General features: G+C 36.8%; 1 protein-coding gene across 12 annotated transcripts in view; it reads left to right on the top strand.

The window, feature by feature from the left end:
- Positions 1 to 18,708, top strand: part of COL19A1 (collagen type XIX alpha 1 chain) — a 186,152-nt gene that overhangs the window by 50,207 nt on the left and 117,237 nt on the right. For 9 of the 12 annotated variants that reach the window (XM_039727197.1, XM_039727206.1, XM_039727190.1 and 6 more), the window contains one exon: positions 16,806 to 16,850. The exons of the other annotated variants lie outside the window; for them this stretch is intronic. In XM_039727197.1, coding sequence (XP_039583131.1) covers positions 16,806 to 16,850 — 45 coding nt within the window. The remainder of the gene's footprint in view (positions 1 to 16,805; positions 16,851 to 18,708) is intronic. 12 annotated transcript variants of the gene reach the window in all.

Raw genomic sequence — 18,708 nt, 5'->3', positions numbered from 1 at the left:
TCAAAGGACTCAAGGACTCAAAGGACTCAATGTTTTTCTAATTTTTCTATTATGAAATTATTTTTTCTTCTTTATCAGTGACTACATTCTGAAAAATTGAATTGATGTAGGCAGTAAGATAATTCAGAAAATTCAAATTTACCGAATTAAACTGGATTTGTCCTTTCCCCTTTATCCAAATCTCTGTAGTAATTGCTTCCTCATTACACAATGGTACAATTAATAGTGGTGGAGACCACAAACTCCACTTTGTGAAATACTTGAGATACAACATTCACTTTGAATATTTGACTTTCAAATGTCTTAACTTTATTGTTTTAATTTTTTGCATTTATTTTTTGCAATTTATATTGTTAACACTATTCCTAAAATATTAAATATATATTTTTAGAATAGCTGGATTTGCGTGTAAACTTGAAGCAATGCTGTGCATTTGCCACTACACTCCATAGATCCTCCTGCAGTATATTAAGAAAATAGTTTAGACTAAAAAGAGAAAGAAATGCTTATGTAAATCAAAAAGTGTTTCTTTCTACACAACTTAGATTTATATTAAGAATATTGACCAGATTAATCTGGGTTTGTCCATTCCTGTTTATCCAAACCTCTATAGTAATTCCTTTCTCATGATTCATAGTATAAAATTCACAATATACAATTCACAGTAACAGAGATAATGTAAAATCACATGTAAAATGTGATGGCGATCAAAGGCAGACCAGAGGAAAAACCAAGTGTACATTTCAAGAGCTCTACCAACTGTATGAGTGCTAATTGTACTTCGAGTATTGAAAATGAGCTTTACATGAAATGAGTTTTACTTTAAACTGTTCAGGAGGTATTTGTAAAAGGATTAGTCCTTTTTTTTTCAAGCACATGTATTTGTGATGATGACCCAACAAAATGTACATGAACTCACATATTTTGTGAGCTAGAAGATAATAGTACTGGTATAGATAATGCTGCTTGTAGTGTTGTTTTTCTTAATTTAACTGTGTCCTATGGTTGTCTAGAACTTCAGTTTTCTCAAGTCCAATATCACTGTGCTGTCTTCAATTTTAGCTGACTTGGAAACCAAACACTGATTATTTCAATTTTGATACATTTGATTATCCTTTTGGAATAGGGTTCTCTTTATATTTGGAACAGATAAGGAAATAATTAGTAAAAGGCTGCTTGAAATGTGATACAGATACTGTTTGTGGTATGTATGCTATCAAGACAGCTTCCTGAACAGCCTACTTTGCACTGCCTGGTGGGAAGAGTTCTCCTTTCCCGTAGTGGTACCTGAGAAAATGAGTTTAAAAACAGCTGCATTATAAGATTTTCTTTTTTGTTATAAAATGTGGCTTTGAAATGTCCAGAGCTTTGTTTTCCAATATGTTTTAATTTATATACATGAACTTAAAATTTTGAAAAAAAAAAATTCCATGCTTGTCTAGCGTGTGACTTCAAATTGCTTTCAGAGATGTTTTTAATACCCATCTCCATACTGAGTTACTACAGGGTCAGGGTTTCAGGGCCAGATGCATCACGAAATCCACAACTGGAAACCTGTTAAATGTACATCCAAATCAAAACCTCATCAATAACACCCTTATGACCGTTGATCTGCTTTGCCCATTGTTCCAGCTAGACCATGCAAACTCTAGAATTTTCCAGGGCATATTTGACTTTGCAGAAGAGCCATGGATATTTGGCCTGTTGTGCCAGTTCAGCGTATGCTTCTGGAGCATTAATCACTCATGGAAGTGTACAAATCTGAAGAGACATTGGTGTTGAGTTTTCAGTAATGCAGTCTTTTCCTTGCAGCTGTCTTGAAAGATCTGTGGACATATTGCCTTCCACATTTCATGTCCTGTACAGATCCTTGACAGGGATCAGGATATTTCCAAAGTAGCTCATCAGCATCTTTGAGAAAGCTTCCAAAATGCATGTGGAGCACTGGATGGGTACTGCTTAAAGCCATCTTACTCAGTTTATCTGTCTTTTATTCAGTGCCATCCAATTTATGAGCTCCCATCACATCTAATCAGTTATATTTCAATATTCTTAGATCATGTATGGACATAAATTGTGTTTTTTGCTCTGGAGTCTCTAGCAGAAACAAAATATCATAACCAGTAACATAGGAAAAATATTTGACATCAGAAATCTTTTCAAAGTAAGAGAGTTGTGAGCTGTAAGAATGTGGTACAATTGGAAACTTTATTACCACTGAGTTTAAAGTCTTGAGCTTGAGAATTGCTGGTGATGGTAAATCAGGCAGTTGGATGCCATCTATTAAAAGTTTTGTATTCTTTTTGTGTTTTCAGTGATATCTTAGTGGTACATAACATATATCTGATTTTAAGAGATAGACATATATGAAAATAGTAGGTCTCAATAGATTTGTGATAGATAGATATGCTTAAAAAAATAAATTCTCTTACTTGGGAAAATAGACTTTAGATCATTATGCTTTCCAAAACTTGTTTCATTGCTTCAGCATGTATGGTTCTTGCCTTCTTGCTCTCTCCTTAGCATTACAAGAAAGTGTTTTGAATAGCCTTTGATCATAAATTTGATTCCAGAGAGCTGTCTACTGTGCTGACTTATTTTTGCCTTATTAGGTGATTTTTGCAGTTCACAACTCCAGGAACTGTTGAGCTCCCTGGTTTTTCAATTCCTAAAGCTAGACGACAGCAGTTCAGTTCAGTTCTCGAGAGAAAGCTCTGTGGAATCAAATTACCTGGCATGCAGTGACGCTGCTTGGGTGTTATTTCCATTCTGGAGGGAAGGGTGCTGGTGACTGCTGTAGGTGTTGGTGAGCAAAGACTTCATTTTTTAATTATAGACTCATTTCTTTTTGAGGGAAAGGAAATATGTTTCAGTCCCATCTGAGGAAAGTTACAGCATTGTCTTCTGAGCTCTCATGAGTTCTCTCAAAATCAGATTAGTATGTCTCAGTAGAACAGAAGTACAAATGTGATTTTGGAGCCAGACATTACTTGTATTGCTTGGCATCAAAGCTGTGCTCTCCTGCAGGCGAGTGGCACTGGTGAGATAAGAGTGGGAGGTGTATGTACCCTCTGGGATTTGCACTGCAGCTGCAATAACCAGCAGAGCATGGCTGCTCCTGGGGGCCTGGAGCGCAGCAGTCTTTGTGATGTGATGTGAGGTGTGGCCAAAGCAATCAAAGGTCACCATTCATCTTCGAGGGGTCTGGGATGCAGGGAGCAAAGCAGAGCGTGGCATGGTGCCATGCAGGGCAGGCCTTTGTTAGCCCCTTATGTAACGTGGAAGTAAAACATAATGCAGTTGTTAAATAATGCAGTCATTAAATGCAGCCCTTTGTTCCTTAATCAGAGTCATGAATACTCTAGCTGTGAGTCTGCTTGGCTCTGGGGCTCTTAACTGTGTTTGAAAAGCTTCACTCAGGACCTTATAGAGCTTGAAAGGGCAGGGGAGGCTTGAGGATCCTTCTTCAATTGTTCATAAATTGTATTTATTGGATTATTTCTGGAAGGTTTCTGTGGCACATAGATTTTAATCTTGTATGTTTTTTCCCCTTCTTTTTTGAGGGCTAGAGATTGTAGGTTTTGAAACTGATATTCTGAACTTTCCACATCTCATCAGAATGCAGAGCTTTAAGTACCCATTTTTGCGCTGTAAAAGTTGGCAGCAGTGGTTGCAGGAAATGGGCTAATTGGGGAGGAAGGAACTTTCTCACTGTACTGCCACATTGTACATCTTGTCTGACACATTTTGCTTAGTTTTGTTTGTCTTCTTTTAAGGGACTAGGTATTGAACTTCACATAATACTAGATTTTTTTTATCTGATGATTCATTAATCTATATTAGGATAATTATGAATAACTTGTGGTATAGTGCTTATTTAAATTATATATGAGTATTTTCTGCCTGGATAGTAACTCCTATTATGAGTAGCACATTAGATTTTTTAAAAAATTCTTTGTTTTATACAGTAAAAAATTTATGCATAGTACAAATTATACAGAGGTTGTAGATAATACTGTTGGATGCTGTAACGTGTGGCTTGTTAACTCTCCTTTGCCCTTTTTTTTGTGGGTGAGTTATATTATTAAAATTTAAATAAATGCAGCTCGTATGTACATTTTTAATGTCAGTGAATATATTTCTTGCCCCCAAACACACTGAAATTGTACCACCGTTTTTATATTCCAAATTCAATGTAAATTGCTCTTTTAAATTCACAGGTACCAAATTGTTGGACATAAATACTCCATTTTATTAATATAGTAAAATCTTTCACAGGTATTGCAAACCAGAATGTATTTTTATTTTTTTAGTTCTCACTGCTAGCCCATATTTATAAACACCTAAGATCCATACTGCATGTTTCAAGTCTGAACCGATTAAATTAATGTGACATGCTGAGGCTGGGCCAAGTCTTGTCTAATCAGCAGTCAGCACTGTTTCTCTGGCATGAGGCTCCCAAAAATAGTAACACAAGAAGTCAAACAAGTAAGTGGAAGGGCACTAAAAGAAAAAGTGCTGCTAATTCCACTGTTGACTTTTTGTCTAATGGATTCTTGTTCCCAGGCCACACTAAGTAAAGCAACTGGCACGGGGTGTGTTCCTGCAGATGGCTCAGCAGTGACACACGTGGCCCAGCTGGGTGACAGGTGTTTGATTTGTGTTTAACAAGTACCTCACACAAGATAGATTTTTTTTTTCAAAGATACTAAGAAGCTAGTCAGCTAATGCTTTTTCTTCAGAATTAGCACCCCTTTCTCTATGCTCCCTTTCTATTGTGAATGACAGTTCTTCTGATTGTCCCACACACATGAAAATAACAGTGTCTCTTTGAAATAAGACTCTAAACAGGAGAAATTAATTCATAATTAACTTTAATAGTTGTAATCTGTCATCTTTACACATGGAAGATGCTCTTAATATTATTTGTAGCTATTGACAATAATATCTCAAGAAATAATTATTTAGCTGCCCACCTCACAGAATGAAAATTTGCTTTAAAAGTGTGAATGGAAGGAGAGTGCCAGACTTCTGGTCTGTGGCCATATACTCTGTGTTAGTCTGTGTTCCCATAACATAACAAGGTTTTGGGACTTTCTCAGACAGAGTAGCACAAACCTGGAGTAAAATAAATTCCCTGTCCAGTACAGTATTGATAGAGATGCACCTGAGGCCATGAGGGAAGAGCAAATGTGGGAAAATATTTAACAGATAGGAATTGTGCTCAATGTGGACAATGCTATTCCTTAATGAATTTTTGAAGCTTCGTGGTAAGCTGCATTACAGCACGTTGCATAATTGGAGAGATTGTCTCAGTGGCAGTAGGAGTGGATTGGTTTTGTTTTAATGAGAAGAAGGCATTTGTTAGTGCCATGATAGCAGCTCTGCTAGCAAAGGCAGCAATGAAAATAGAAGAGTAGCAGGATGATTTTGCCAATCATCTTTGATTGTACCTAAGCAGGTAGGATGTGTAATAGTGGCTGTGGCCAGTTTGTCTTCACCTTATTTCTCCATACTTTGGTCTGAATATTTTTGTCTTCTGGTATCAAACCCATGAGTTGGAAAATGTTAAGACTTCAGGATCCATTAAGAAAAGTGCGTGACTCTCTGTGGTGACAGGGTTATATTGCCAGTGCTGTCAAATAGCCAGAAGAAATGCCACCCTCTAGAATACACTGTACTGGCAGTACTTCTGCTGAGCCACAGAAGAATGAGAAAGGAATGCAGCTGGAGAAATGGGTGACAGAGTTGTGTTGATTCTCTAAATAAACATTAGGCTTTAATGAGAGATGGTTAAAAACTCAGGCAAAAACTTGTGTCCCTCGGATAGCGGACAAGTGGCATTCTGTCAGGCATCCCAAATGTAGTATGCAGAGTAGGCTAATAAGCCTCAAAGAGACTAAGAAAAGGCCTGAAAGGGAAAATTACAACCCTGCTAGGCTGAGATGCCATCATTACCACAGAGATGCTCAGAATTTATGGAAATGGAGACTCGCCTTTAGGGAGCAGCTCCAGGGCTCCTGTGCTGACAGTAGATCTGCTGATTCCAGATTCCCAGGTTAGTCTAGGTGAGTTGGAGTACTAGATATGTGGTTGGTATATCCTCTTAATCTGTCTTCAAAACACAGTAAATTTCAAAAGCAGTGTTTTGGAAGTGAGGAGAGACATTTCTTGGAAAAGCCTCAAAAATCTATGTGTAAGCGGAGACCTGGAAACTGTACCATGAACTGCTTTATTTATCAGTGGTTAAAAAGAGATTTGCAGCTACAAGCACACTAACAATATGGCATTTCAGGAAACGTACCGATATGACTTAGATTAGAAATGTCAGTCTTATGCAGTTCTATTTGTTTTAGATTCACCCAAATTTTTTTTTTTCACTGCTTTTTTGCATTTCATATCTGTGTGGTTAAACATTGAATTTAGTATTTAATGGCCTGTGGCTCTGACTTTTTTTTAGTGTAAACTTACATTTGTGCCAGCTGAGAATGTGCCTCCTGAATCCTCAGATTATGGAACTGTATACTGATGATTATGATGATAGTCCTCTTATAATATCTTCTGAGATGTAAGAGGTTGACCAATGCTCTTTGCATTCCTAATGCCTGAGGGTCCAACTATTATGTTGAGTATAATAATAATATTATATTATTTTTGAAAGACCTCAGCAATATGTTCATATTGAATAATGCTTTTTAACATACATTTAGCATTATTACATTTCAAATATTATTTGAGCAAGGCCAATTAGATTACTTTCCAGTTCTGTTGAAACTTTAATAGGATTTGGATTTGCTTTAACACTATGTTATGGTTGGATTAGCAGTAAATTAATAGATGGTGCATAGGTCAGGCAATTTTCCTTTTGACAGAGTTGCTGTAAGGAGAAAAAAACATAGTTGCAATGAACTATCTGTTGTCCATAAGTTTGCTTCAAACTTTTTTCAACTGTATTGCTTCAGATAATGGAAATATTCAACTGGCTAGAGTTAATTTTTAAACTGTTCATCTATAAGAACTTTTGAATCTTTGAGAATTTTTTTCAGCCAGAATCGTATTTGCATATTGTCTCTACTCTACAGGAAATGTTCTTGTGAATTTTATTTGCATTTTTTAAATATTCTGTGTATGATGTTGTAGGTCAAATGAACTGGATTGTTATCCAGCCCATGTTTAATTTGCGTCTGCACTGTATTTTTAAGTTGCCACCTCTTCAAGGACATGCAATAACAGTGAATACCACTTGTAATTGCCAAAGGCAGAAAGAAGGCATACTGATAACAGAGGCTTCTGCTGATACTTTTTTGATGGCACAGAAACCAGTCCTTGACATATGTCCCAAAGATTTCAGTCTGTTTATTACCAAATAAAAAAAGGAAAAAAAGCTCTTTACCTGGCTGTAGTTCTGCATATCAATAAGTTGAGTGATCCTTTCGTCTTTGGTTTTTCAGAACAACTTCTCTGACTTCTTCTTTTGGGTGGAAATAATTTGTGGGGGAAAATATAGGAACAAACTTTTGACTTATGTATAAAATATGTTTTATGTATTTGAATATAGATATGTTTTACGCATTTAAATGTAGATATGTTTTATGTATTTGAATATAAATATGCTTTATGTATTTGAATATAGATATTGTGTGATTTACATGTTTTTTGAGACATGCTCATAGCAAAAAAAGGAAACAATGCCAACTAAAGAGAGTGCAGTTGTGAGCAAGGAGCCCTGTGGCAATGTCCTCTGATGCTCTGAGCTGTCTACAACTGCTGATTCTTTAGTCTGAATATAAAGCATCAAAACTGAGATTTTAATGTGTCATTTAATTTGGAGTATATTAACATCCTGAATGAATAGGCAAGTTGGTCTTGTCCCAAAGAGGGGTAACTGCAAGTGATGGGAATGAGGAAGAATGGTGCCTTCTGAACTCAGTCTATGTTATAATATGCCATTTTTCTTTCTCTTTGAGCAGTTACTTAACAGGAGCCCTCTGACCTGCCCTGACCCCCTTGGCCAAGCCATGGTGTATCTGCTCCACTGGGGCTGCTGTGGAAGCAGGACAGAGCAAAGGAAATGAACTATTTACCTGTCACAAGCCCTTCTTCATCAGGTTATTTTAAGGGAGGATCTTATTCTTGCTCACATGGATCAAGTTTGCAACAAGGATAGCACTGAGCAAGAGCTCAGGAAGTGCTGGTAGCTCAGCAGTAACCAAGAGGGAATGAAAGGCTTGGTAGATGCAGTGAAGCCAAAATGTCATAATGTTCAGCAGAAACTTCTTGACATGAATCCAGGAAATTCATGGAGCAAGTTTTAATGAATATATTTTGAATACATTTTTACATAACTAATATTCTGTCAGGTGATCCTAACCATTAACAAGAGCCTATTTAAATAAACAAAGAAATATTCCAGTAGGCTAAGAAAGGTGTCATATAATGGACTGTAAATTGGTGTGGGAATTTTATCTGTTCAAGGCAAAGCTCTGCCCCTGCTGGAGGATCTGCACTGGCTGGGTATGTGCTCCACGGGGGAGGATGCTGCTCAAGTCCACTGACAGTAAATTGTTGAACATTCCGCTCCATTTCTGCAATGCTAAAAATAGTTGTCCTCATTTTAAAACACCAGGCTATTAGATTATTCCAAGGGTCTGGCCTACTTAGACTAATGGAAGGCACATATCCATAAATTATCAAAACACTAAGTAGTGTTTGACCGTGCTGATTTTGCTGCTATTAAGATGAGTTTTCTTGCTAGTAACCCTGAAGTATCAAGCCTGTTTAGTAAATCAAGCTACTGGCAGTGCCCCAGTAAATTTAAAAATAAAAATGTTTGGGTTTCATATTGAGAATGGAGAAGCATCTGACTGCTTCTTGGTGGCTTTTTTTTTTCTGGGTTTCTTTTTTGTTTGTTTTTAATTTCATAGAACCATGTCTGAAAATTGCTTGAAATATTTTACAGTAATTGTTTCTCTTTCCCAGCCTTGAAGAGAATCTCATGAAGTTCCAGTATGTTTGCCATTATAAATCTTGTTAGTGCCTAAAATAGTCCAAATAGCAAAACACATTCCAAGTGATTGATAAAAGTTCTTTCAACACTTGTTTTTTTTGGTTCCTTTTTTTGAAATTATTTTTTTATTTTTGTGTGTGTGTGTTTAGATAATGTGATTCCTAATTCATTTTTTGCTCTGATATTATTTCACAGTACAGGTAACAATGCTCCTGATAAAGTTCATACACTTGTATGTTAAGATAGCCTCTCCTTCTATTCTGTTCAATTTTTTTAGTGTGAAAGTCCTTTATTTGGGAAGGGAAATAGCTAAATGTGGAAATCAAAGTATAAAAACTGATGTAAATGCATTCTAAGAATGTTGTTATATACATACACACAAAACATCTTACGCTGCCTTCAGAATTCTCTAGTTTTATAACCTGTTCTAGTGCAATTATAAACTGAAAAACTCAATAAATTGTAAGTATATTAAGGACCATGTATATAAATACATTACACATTTCGAAAGTAGTTAAAGCAATCACAACATCAATCATTTTAGATTTAATAAGAATCGATGATGATGGTATTGATGTAAAAGTGTATTTTTGCATTGTTGTGTTGAGGAAATAATAATCTGTAAACAATGGTTAAGCAATGGAAGACAAAAGACCTATGGCTTGTCTTCATAAAAACCTGTGATTGTGTTTTGAGGGTGTTTTTCTAGTTTACAATGATCCAATATAGTAGATAAGATGAAGTTTTATTATCTGGTAGCAGACTAGGAAGAATTTTTCACATCCATCCTGTAAATCTAGAGAAAATGAAGGGCTAATGTTTATTTGTAATGATTAATTAGACTTTTTCCCTTCTACTTTTTCCCACATATTGTTATAGACTGGAGCTAGAAAGAAGAAGTTGGAAATTGCTATAAGTGGAGTTACAAAAATGCTGTTTTAGCAAGCTATTTTAAGATTTATTTTAATTGTTGTATGTCATTAGGGCTTTGTATTAATGTGCTTAATTATTTGCATCATTCTGATGAATAATCATTCTTTTATTGTCTTTTTCTGTTTTTAAGAGAGTCTGGAGTTTTTCCCTTTGTCTTTGTTCTTTTTGTGTCTGGAGGCATTTGTCTCCTGCTTGGCTTGGAATCAAGCAAGGGAACTTAAAAAACTTTCTTTTGTTGCTGAATTTTGGCATGGACAGAAAATTCAGCTGGGTGGTGTGCAAGTTATTAGGGCCAGCCTCTGTCAAGGACATCAGATCCATGAATGGAATGGAGAAAGGATTTCATTTTAGGTTCTTTTAATCAGACTTCTAAGCTCCTATTAGAAGCCATACGAGCACAAATGAATTCTATCAGAATTTAGCTCAGTAGCTATAGTTTAATTATGACAAAAATTAATGTATTCATGGTGGCATATTTCATGAATCTGTAAATGGAGGGTGGTTCTTAGCTTTGAGTGGCGGAGCCAGGTTCTCACTAGGTCTATAATTATTTAATACACTTTGCTAAGAAGGAATGGAAAAGGAAATTACTGCAATTTTTTGTATTTTAATTCCAAATGAGATATTACTAGGCTTTTAACTATACTTTTTCCTTGTAAAGCTATATATTAAATGCAGAATTGAATTGTCTGACTCTCAACTCAAAGTTCTTGATTTATGGTTTTCTTTTGTTCAAATACTCCTTATTCAAATGTTGAGAAGGAAGTTTACTGTGTTGCTCAGCTTGAATAGTTACCTTTTAAAAACATTTTTGATTAACAGGGTGTTGGTTTTATTCATGCTCAGTTTCTGTATGTAACATTTGAGCATCTTATTCCCTGAATGGAATTTGCAAATTCAAATCGGATCCTTCCCAGGCAGCGTAAGGAGAAAGTCATTTCAGGGCCAGGGGTGACAGCTTTACAGATTACTTACTTCACTCTTTTTTTAAAATTGTAACATTTGAGCATCTTGTTCCCTGAATGGAATTTGCAAATTCAAATCAGATCCTTCCTGGGCAGTGTAAGGAGAAAGTCATTTCAGGGCCAGGGGTGACAGCTTTACAGATGACTTACTTTGCTCTTTTTTTAAAACGTGGGTTACAGGGCACAGTAAATTAACAACTTATAGAAAACATTCACTTGGGAAGTAGGGCAAGCCTGCCTGGTTGCAGAGGATCAGGATTTGCCTTTCTCCCTGCTGAGCAAGTTGGGCACTTGGAGATGAAGGAAAGATCTGAAATGTCCCTTTGAGCAGAGCCTAGAAACCAGCAGTCAGCATTGTGCGTACAGGTCCCTGTTGGATCCAATGGTTTAAGGGTAGATCCCTGTGTATTCAATTCCCTGATAGGTACTGGGGAGACAGTGGAAGTTCTGGCACATTTGTTGGGGTTTTAGGTACTTGGGGAGCATGCAAGTGCCTTCTGGACTGTCTTCTTCAGAACAGGGCCTGAAATGAAGCTTGAGAAAGCTTTCCACGTGATCAAAATTCGCTAAATTTTGTTGTCCAGTTCTCTGAAGCAACCTACGGCTGCATTTGCTAGAGAATTAGATAACCTGTAATTCTTAATGGTCTATTATTTTGAAAGTGAAAAACATATTAACCAAATACAAGGTAGGAGACATAAATAACCCTAGAAATAAATTCAGCTATTCCATAGAAAAGGAATGAGAAGCAATGCATGTCCAGATGCCTTTTTCTCCTAGTTTAGCTCAGTCATTAATTAGGTCTGTAAAATGATGACAGTGCACATTTTGTTTCAGGGGGAAACTATCTTAGTAGGTGCTCCTGGCAAACCCAGTATTACTGGCTCCAAGGTAGAAGAGAAACCAAACAAACACCCAAACAAATTTAAAAACTTTCCTTCTAACCATTTGCAGTTGCAACATCCTTTTTGCCATCTGTCCACTATCTGCATAAATGGTACTTGAGTTACATATCCAGTTTCTGAGTTATATAATTTGACAGAGGAACTTTACTATTGACTTCTTTTTCAAAAGAGAAAGGACGTGGTGCTGGGGTACAAACCTGCTCAGCAGTATTATTTTGCATTAATACCAGTTGCCTGATTCTTTAAACTGTACAGGTCTTTTGAAGTACAAGATTACAGAGTCAAAACTTTGAAATTTGAGAGTCTTGAGATCTCAGCAAAATCAGGAGCAGCACTTCCACTCTTCCATTTTAATATTTTGCTCCTTTCCAGAAGTCAAATATTGTAGGAAGGCCAGAACTTGCAAAAAGAGACATACTTATTATAGACCTTGCTGGTAATACTTGTTGAAATTTCCTCTTTTCATAGTCAGATTTTTTGTTGATTGCAGGTGTTTTTAATGGCAAATATTTGGAATTAAGTCTTAATGTCTGTCCAGCCAATTCCTTTTAGAAAATTGTAGGGGAAATAGTTCTGCTGCTTCAACAAATTAAGAGACCACACAAAAAAATTCCCCATTATTTTGTTGTTATTAAAAATTTGAGAAAATGTTCTGCAACATGACCTTGATGCAATTTGTGTATCTTTAGGGCAGATACTTCCTGTAATATAGCACAAGGGGAAGGAAGGAAGGAACTTATTTTCTGCAGATGAGGTAGCCAGCATTTTTTTCAGCAACAAGATTACCACAGTCTATCCATTTCTACAGTCAAAGCCAGGATCCTGCTGACTTGTACTGCAGACATATTTAAAACACTGAGAATCAGATCAGCAATCCTGCTGTGATGTCAGGACAAGAAATCAATGATTGTCCATGAAAAACTGGAAATGTTTTGCCTAACTTAATATGAGAGTTTTGCTACACAAAGGAGAATTTAAGTCAGCCATATATGTGATACTTCTAAAATGTCACTTTTTTATTTCTGCAGCATTTCAATTCTTTGAAGTAAGTTACTGGTGGCTAATGCTATTATATTTTTATACTGTCAAGTGGAAATTTCCTAAATTCTTGACCTACATTTTGCTGACTATATTTCTTATTTTCCCTTATTTGGATTTTTTTTTTAAATTCAGATATGTGCAAAAAAATCTGGGATATTTCTGAAACATAAGATATTGTTGATCACTTAACATTGGTACAGGCAAGAACTGACTTGTGGAACAGCAGCATTGCTGAAAATAATGGGGATGTAGACATGAGACTGAATTGTGAGATTTAATTATGAATATAACTAAAATTGCACCTAGCTGATCAGGGACTTTCACTTGTTTGCTTGGTGGTGCTGCTGGTATGCTGTGTCATGTTTGGGGGAGTCCTCCACCCTCACTTCCACAAGGGATGTGGATAAACCAGAGAGGGTCCAGCAGGGAATTAATTTATGTTCAGGGGCCTAGAAAACAAGACATCTAAGGAGAGTTTCAAGGAGAAAAATGTTTTGAGTCTGGCAAAGAGGAAGCCAAGGAATGATAGAAACTGTCCTGCAAATCTGAGGAGCCCAGCTGGTTAATCTTCGAGGACAGCTTCTTAAAACCCCAAGAGCACTCCATGTTGTTATGCAGGGAGTTGAGTGAGTGTGGCAGAAGGCCAGCGTGAATGAACAAGATGCTTCTGGCTGACCTCAGACAGAAAAGAAAGTAAGCAGTGGAAGCACGGGTGAGCTACCCAGTAGGAACACAGAGACACTGCCAGAGCATGTGGTGATGGAGTTAGGGAACAGAAACTCATCTGGAATTGAAACTAATAAGTGAGTTTTAAGGGCAGCATGAAGGGCTTCTGTTAACTGCATCCACAGCAAAAACAAAGGTGAAGAAAAGGTGGACCTGCTGCTTAATGGGGTGGGGGATGTGGAAAAGGCTGAGAGTATATATATATTTTTTTTTTTTTACCTTGTTTTTTTCCCTAGTAAGTTTTGCACTCATGCCTCCCAGTGTATTTAAGCATGTCAGCAGAGAGCGTGATGGTGAACCACTGGCCACAGAAGAGAGTGTTAAGGACCAGTTAAGCTACTTGGATGCTTGCACAATACCAAACATTATGCATCCAGGGGTACTGGGGCAGCTGGCTGATGTGACTGCAGGGTTGACCTCTGTCATAAAAAAAAATATGATTACTAGGAAAGGTCACTGATGACTGGAAACAAACAAACATCAGGTCCATCTTCAAGAGGGATCCATTGAACTGCAGGCCAGTCACCCCCACCTCTGTCCCTGGTAAAATTATGTAGCACATCCTGGAAGGCATGTCTGGACAGAGGAATCACTAGAAGGTCACTGTGAACAGCCAGCATGGATTTACCAAGGATAAATCACACTGACCAACCTGATGGCCTACTCTGATAAAATGACTGTCACTGTGGATTAGGGGAGAGCAGTGGGTGTTGTATACCTCGATTCCAGCCAGGCTTTTGGCCTAGTCTTCAGACACGTAATTACACTAGAATCTGTGTGGTTCTGACTGGATAAATGAACACAGTGAGTGGGAGATTGGGATCAAAGGTGGAATGATGCTATGCAGTCTGATTGCTACCTAACAAGTGTCAATACCCCATGAAGCAATATTGGATATTATTTAATGTCCTTATTAATAACATGCATGATAGGGTTCTCAGCAAGTTCGTGGATGTTATCAAATGCAGGAACGTAGTCAGTGTGCTGGAAGGTAGGGAAGGAACAATATTGAGAAATGAACCGTCACAGAAGTCTTAAAGTTAAGCAAAGGCAAACACGAGGGCCTGCCTCTGAGAAGGAATACCCGCATGCCACAGTACACGTGCCAAATTTATAGAAGGCAGCTCTACAGAAAGGGAGTTGGGAGTTCTGCTGGATGCCCTTTGTTTGTATAAGGCCAAAGGCATCTTGGGCTCCCTTAGCAGGTGCATGTCCAGCAGACCAGGAAGAGTGATTGGTGAGTGCATCCACTTTGGAGCTCCCTGGAGAGGGTAAAGAGCAGCTCCGTGGTGTGAGTCCAGCAGAGACCCACTGAGATGGCCAGGGCTTGAAGCCCATGATGTAAGAGGGGAGGCTGAGGGAGATGGGCCTGTTCAGCCTTAAGGTGAGATGATTTGGAAATTGGGGGGTGGTGTGCAGACTCGTTGCTGTCTGTAAATACTGGGTACCTGTGGAAAAGCTAGAGTCAGACTTTTATCAGAAGTACAATGAGAGGATGAGAGGCAATGAATACAAGTTAAATTAGAGAAATGTTGACTGTATCTCAGAATAACTTTCATATTATGAATTTGGGATTGAGTAAAAGCACAAATGGGAAAGCTAAATGTAGAAAACACTACCACAAAATTTTTAAAGTATTAGCTGTGTTGTATGAACAGCAGTTGGAGAAGAATGGGAGACATAGAACAACCCAGATTGGAAGGGGCTTCAAAAGAATATCTGACACGATTTTTCACAAAAAAAGGAAACTAGATGAACTGAGCAGAAATTGTATACATTTGTAAATTATTTCAGGAATTGGCCTCTCATTTTTATGTGAGGACATGCAGAAGTTTATTTCTCAAGATACCATTTTGTATGCTTGCTCTTGGGCTTGCTTCTAAAACTCAGCTGTTGATTGTATAAGCCACCCCCTCCAAAAGAAAAAAATAAAAGGCAACCACTGTAGGAAGTGATGAAAAGTCCAGAACTATTTGATAATTTATACTTCTGCACACCTCCAAAGCTTTGAATTCAATTCCCAGATGTGTAGTGCATGATCAGTACATGATACATTACTTGAAAGATTTGACAAAATGCTGCTACAAATTTTGTAAGTTATAGCCAGCTGTTCTAGTTAACCTCACTTAAACCTTAAACTTCTATTTAAGGAAATTACACTCTCTGAGGGGTGAAAGAATGTTTAGACATTGCTCTGTCTAATTTTTAAAGGAACTTTAAAAACACCATAAGCTTTCCTTTGGATATTTTCCACTCTTTTTGTCTACAGATGTATAAAAATCATGTGTGTTGTACTGAGGCCATGAGACTGAATTCTGCACACTGGAAAAGGCATGCAAACTGTCTCCTGCTACATTATTTGAGGGAGAAAAAAAAAGTTTGCATTTTTTTAATTAGGTAGTTTTTGTGCTGTCTGTATATCATTTTGCCCATCTGTCTTCTGTGTGCCTCACAAGACATGCAAGCATACATTAATAAAAACCTAGAGCAGGTGTTATTTTTGTATAATATAGACAGACTGCAGATTGCATTTGATGAAGATGTTAGCATAGTAACATTGTACACTGTGATCCTTTTCTGAGCTAAAAGTTAGGAAATTAGAGCTGGAAAGAGCATTACAATAGGCCTTTTAATTGAAATACCATCAAACAAAGAATTCAATCTGCTGAAATAACCTGAGCTTGAGTTAATAGTTTAAATCTCGCCCCTTCTGTGTTTTCTCTTTCTTTGTTTTGGTTTGTTTTTAATACTTGGGTAATTTCATATGCTTTTCAAAGTGAAAGAAATTAGTTTTCTTTTCATAAATCGTATCTGTATATTTTTTCATTTGATCTGGGTAGGAGACCTTCACGGTTGAGTAGTTATATTTAAAAATTAAAATGAAGGTATTAATGGGAATAAATGTATTAAAATTGGTTCTGCAGAAGAATATAAGTACTTTAATAAGCAGATTTAGAGTCAATAAATAGTTGAGAATTTTTAAATCTGAGAAAATCCCTTAGGATGAATGGAAAAATAAATTACTCCTATTAACTGACAAAACTATGGAAAGCCATATAATTTTTTTTTGGTAGACATTTCACACCTTTTGAATGAGAGACAATCAGCATCCAAATTACTTCATTTTTGTCTCATAATAAAAGTTCAGTGCAGTAAAATTATTTTAAAGAATACAATTACTTGAACAATGTTTGTTTGAGATTTGTATTTTATCCTTTTGTGTTCCAGGGTGAACGTGGCTTTCCAGGTAGTAAAGGTGAAGAAGGTGAAAAGGTAAATTATTCTGTCCGTGTAATTTACTGGTTTAACAATATGATGTATGGCAAACCAAATAGAGCTTTGTTCTGTCTGCCTTAACCCTTTAGTTAATAAAATTCTTAAATTTTTGACATGTAAATGCTTAAGAATGAGAAGTTCTTTATGTATTTGCTGAGTGCCATCAGGGCTTCATTTAGATTTTTTTTTTCTCTCTAAGAAAAAGTTTTTGGAGGAATGAACAGAACCCCTGCAATGGCAGGAAATAGTTCAATAGCTTGTACTAAAATGGGAGCTAAACTGGCTTTGTGGAAGGCTGTCTTGGCTGATAGAATTCCAGCACTGGGTGGCATCAGATGATGCAGCCCAATCTTCTTGTGTTACCTCTGACAGGTGAGTCTTCCTAGGTCATCAAACAAAGGCAAAAAGATCTGTTGAGGGACAAGTGGAAGGAAGAGCCAGACAACAGCTTATCTAATAGGAATTCAAGTAGCAGTGGTGATACTTTATGGTTGTAACTTCAGTTCTTAACCATATTCATGCCTGTTTACTGGTTTCTCACTAGTTTTGTCTGGTCTGAATTAGGCAACCTGAAATAAGAGTATTTTCTTGAAACAGGTAACTTCTCTGTGCTTCAGCCCACTGTCTAAAAAGGGTGCAGAAAAGCATTTCTGCTGAATTTATATATCATAAAGATGAAGAATGATGGAAGCTGCTATTCTGGCAATATTCAGACTGATGAAAATAGAGAGTCGGTGGCAGCTTCTGAATTTAAAAAAGTATAATATATTTGTGAGTTAGGCTGCTTTGGACATGGATATATTCACTCACCCACCATACCTCTTCAGAAGTGTCAGACAGCTTTCTAGTGTACATATTTTAGAGAAAGCATGCTATGGATTAACAGAATTGAAGCAGATTTAAATTGTGGAGATTTTTTTAGGAGGAATTATCCCAGTAGCCAAGAAGGAAGAAGTATCAGAAGTAAAAACCAGCATCCATAGCAACTAACATTTATAATGTAAGGATTCAGTCTGAAAAAAACCACTTGTTAATCTTGAGTGTTTCTAACTCCAATGACAGATCTTATTTCCTTGGTAGTATCATTATTCATCAGTTCTGAAGGGTTTGTGGATTTTTTTTCTTTTTTTTTCCCCTCCCCATAATTGCTCTGCAGCTGTGCTGTGCTCTTCTTGAGTTTTATGAATAAATTGTGTTTGAGCACAGGCACATGGTTCCAGCTGTTGCTGCCACTCTCTTTGCTTAATTTCTCTTATTTTAAAGCAGAGATTAAATGACCCAACTACTGGTAGTCACATTTTTACTTATGAGGGAGCTAAACCAGCATGCTTAGACCATTTTTTTTTCTTTCTATCTCATAAATTGCGATGATAATTAAAAGATCCCATTTAAAAATACTTCCAGTGTTTATTATTATGTTTACTATTATTTCTTACTAATGCTGCATTCAACTGCCCTTCAAATTAAAGGAAATATAAGAGTGGAAGGTTCTTTGTTTACCAGTGATCAAAATAATTTGGGGTAGTCTCATCAGAAGCTACACATGATATTTGTGTGGGAAACATGTGTTTTAAGGCAATGGGAAGTAGATCTTTATCAGTTATACAGTTTGGCTTTAATTCAAATAATTGTTTAAGAATAACAGTTTAGAGTTTCAGCCACTAAACTCCAGTATAAAAAAAATTATCAGCACATTTGCACTTTAACATAGCAGCACAAAATCAAATAGTTACACTACTTTGTGTGTAACAAACATGATTACAAAGCCTGAAATGGAAAATTTTCCTATTACCAAAAATTCTGCCTAGTATTACATATTAAGGAACAAAATTGTTGCACACACTATTTTGCATAT

Source organism: Passer montanus, unplaced genomic scaffold (genome assembly GCF_014805655.1).
Source record: "Passer montanus isolate IOZ18808 unplaced genomic scaffold, ASM1480565v1 scaffold11, whole genome shotgun sequence".
NCBI lineage: Eukaryota > Metazoa > Chordata > Aves > Passeriformes > Passeridae > Passer > Passer montanus.
The sequence above is the reverse complement of the archived record's forward strand: the minus strand, read 5'-3'. Positions and strand labels throughout refer to the sequence as shown.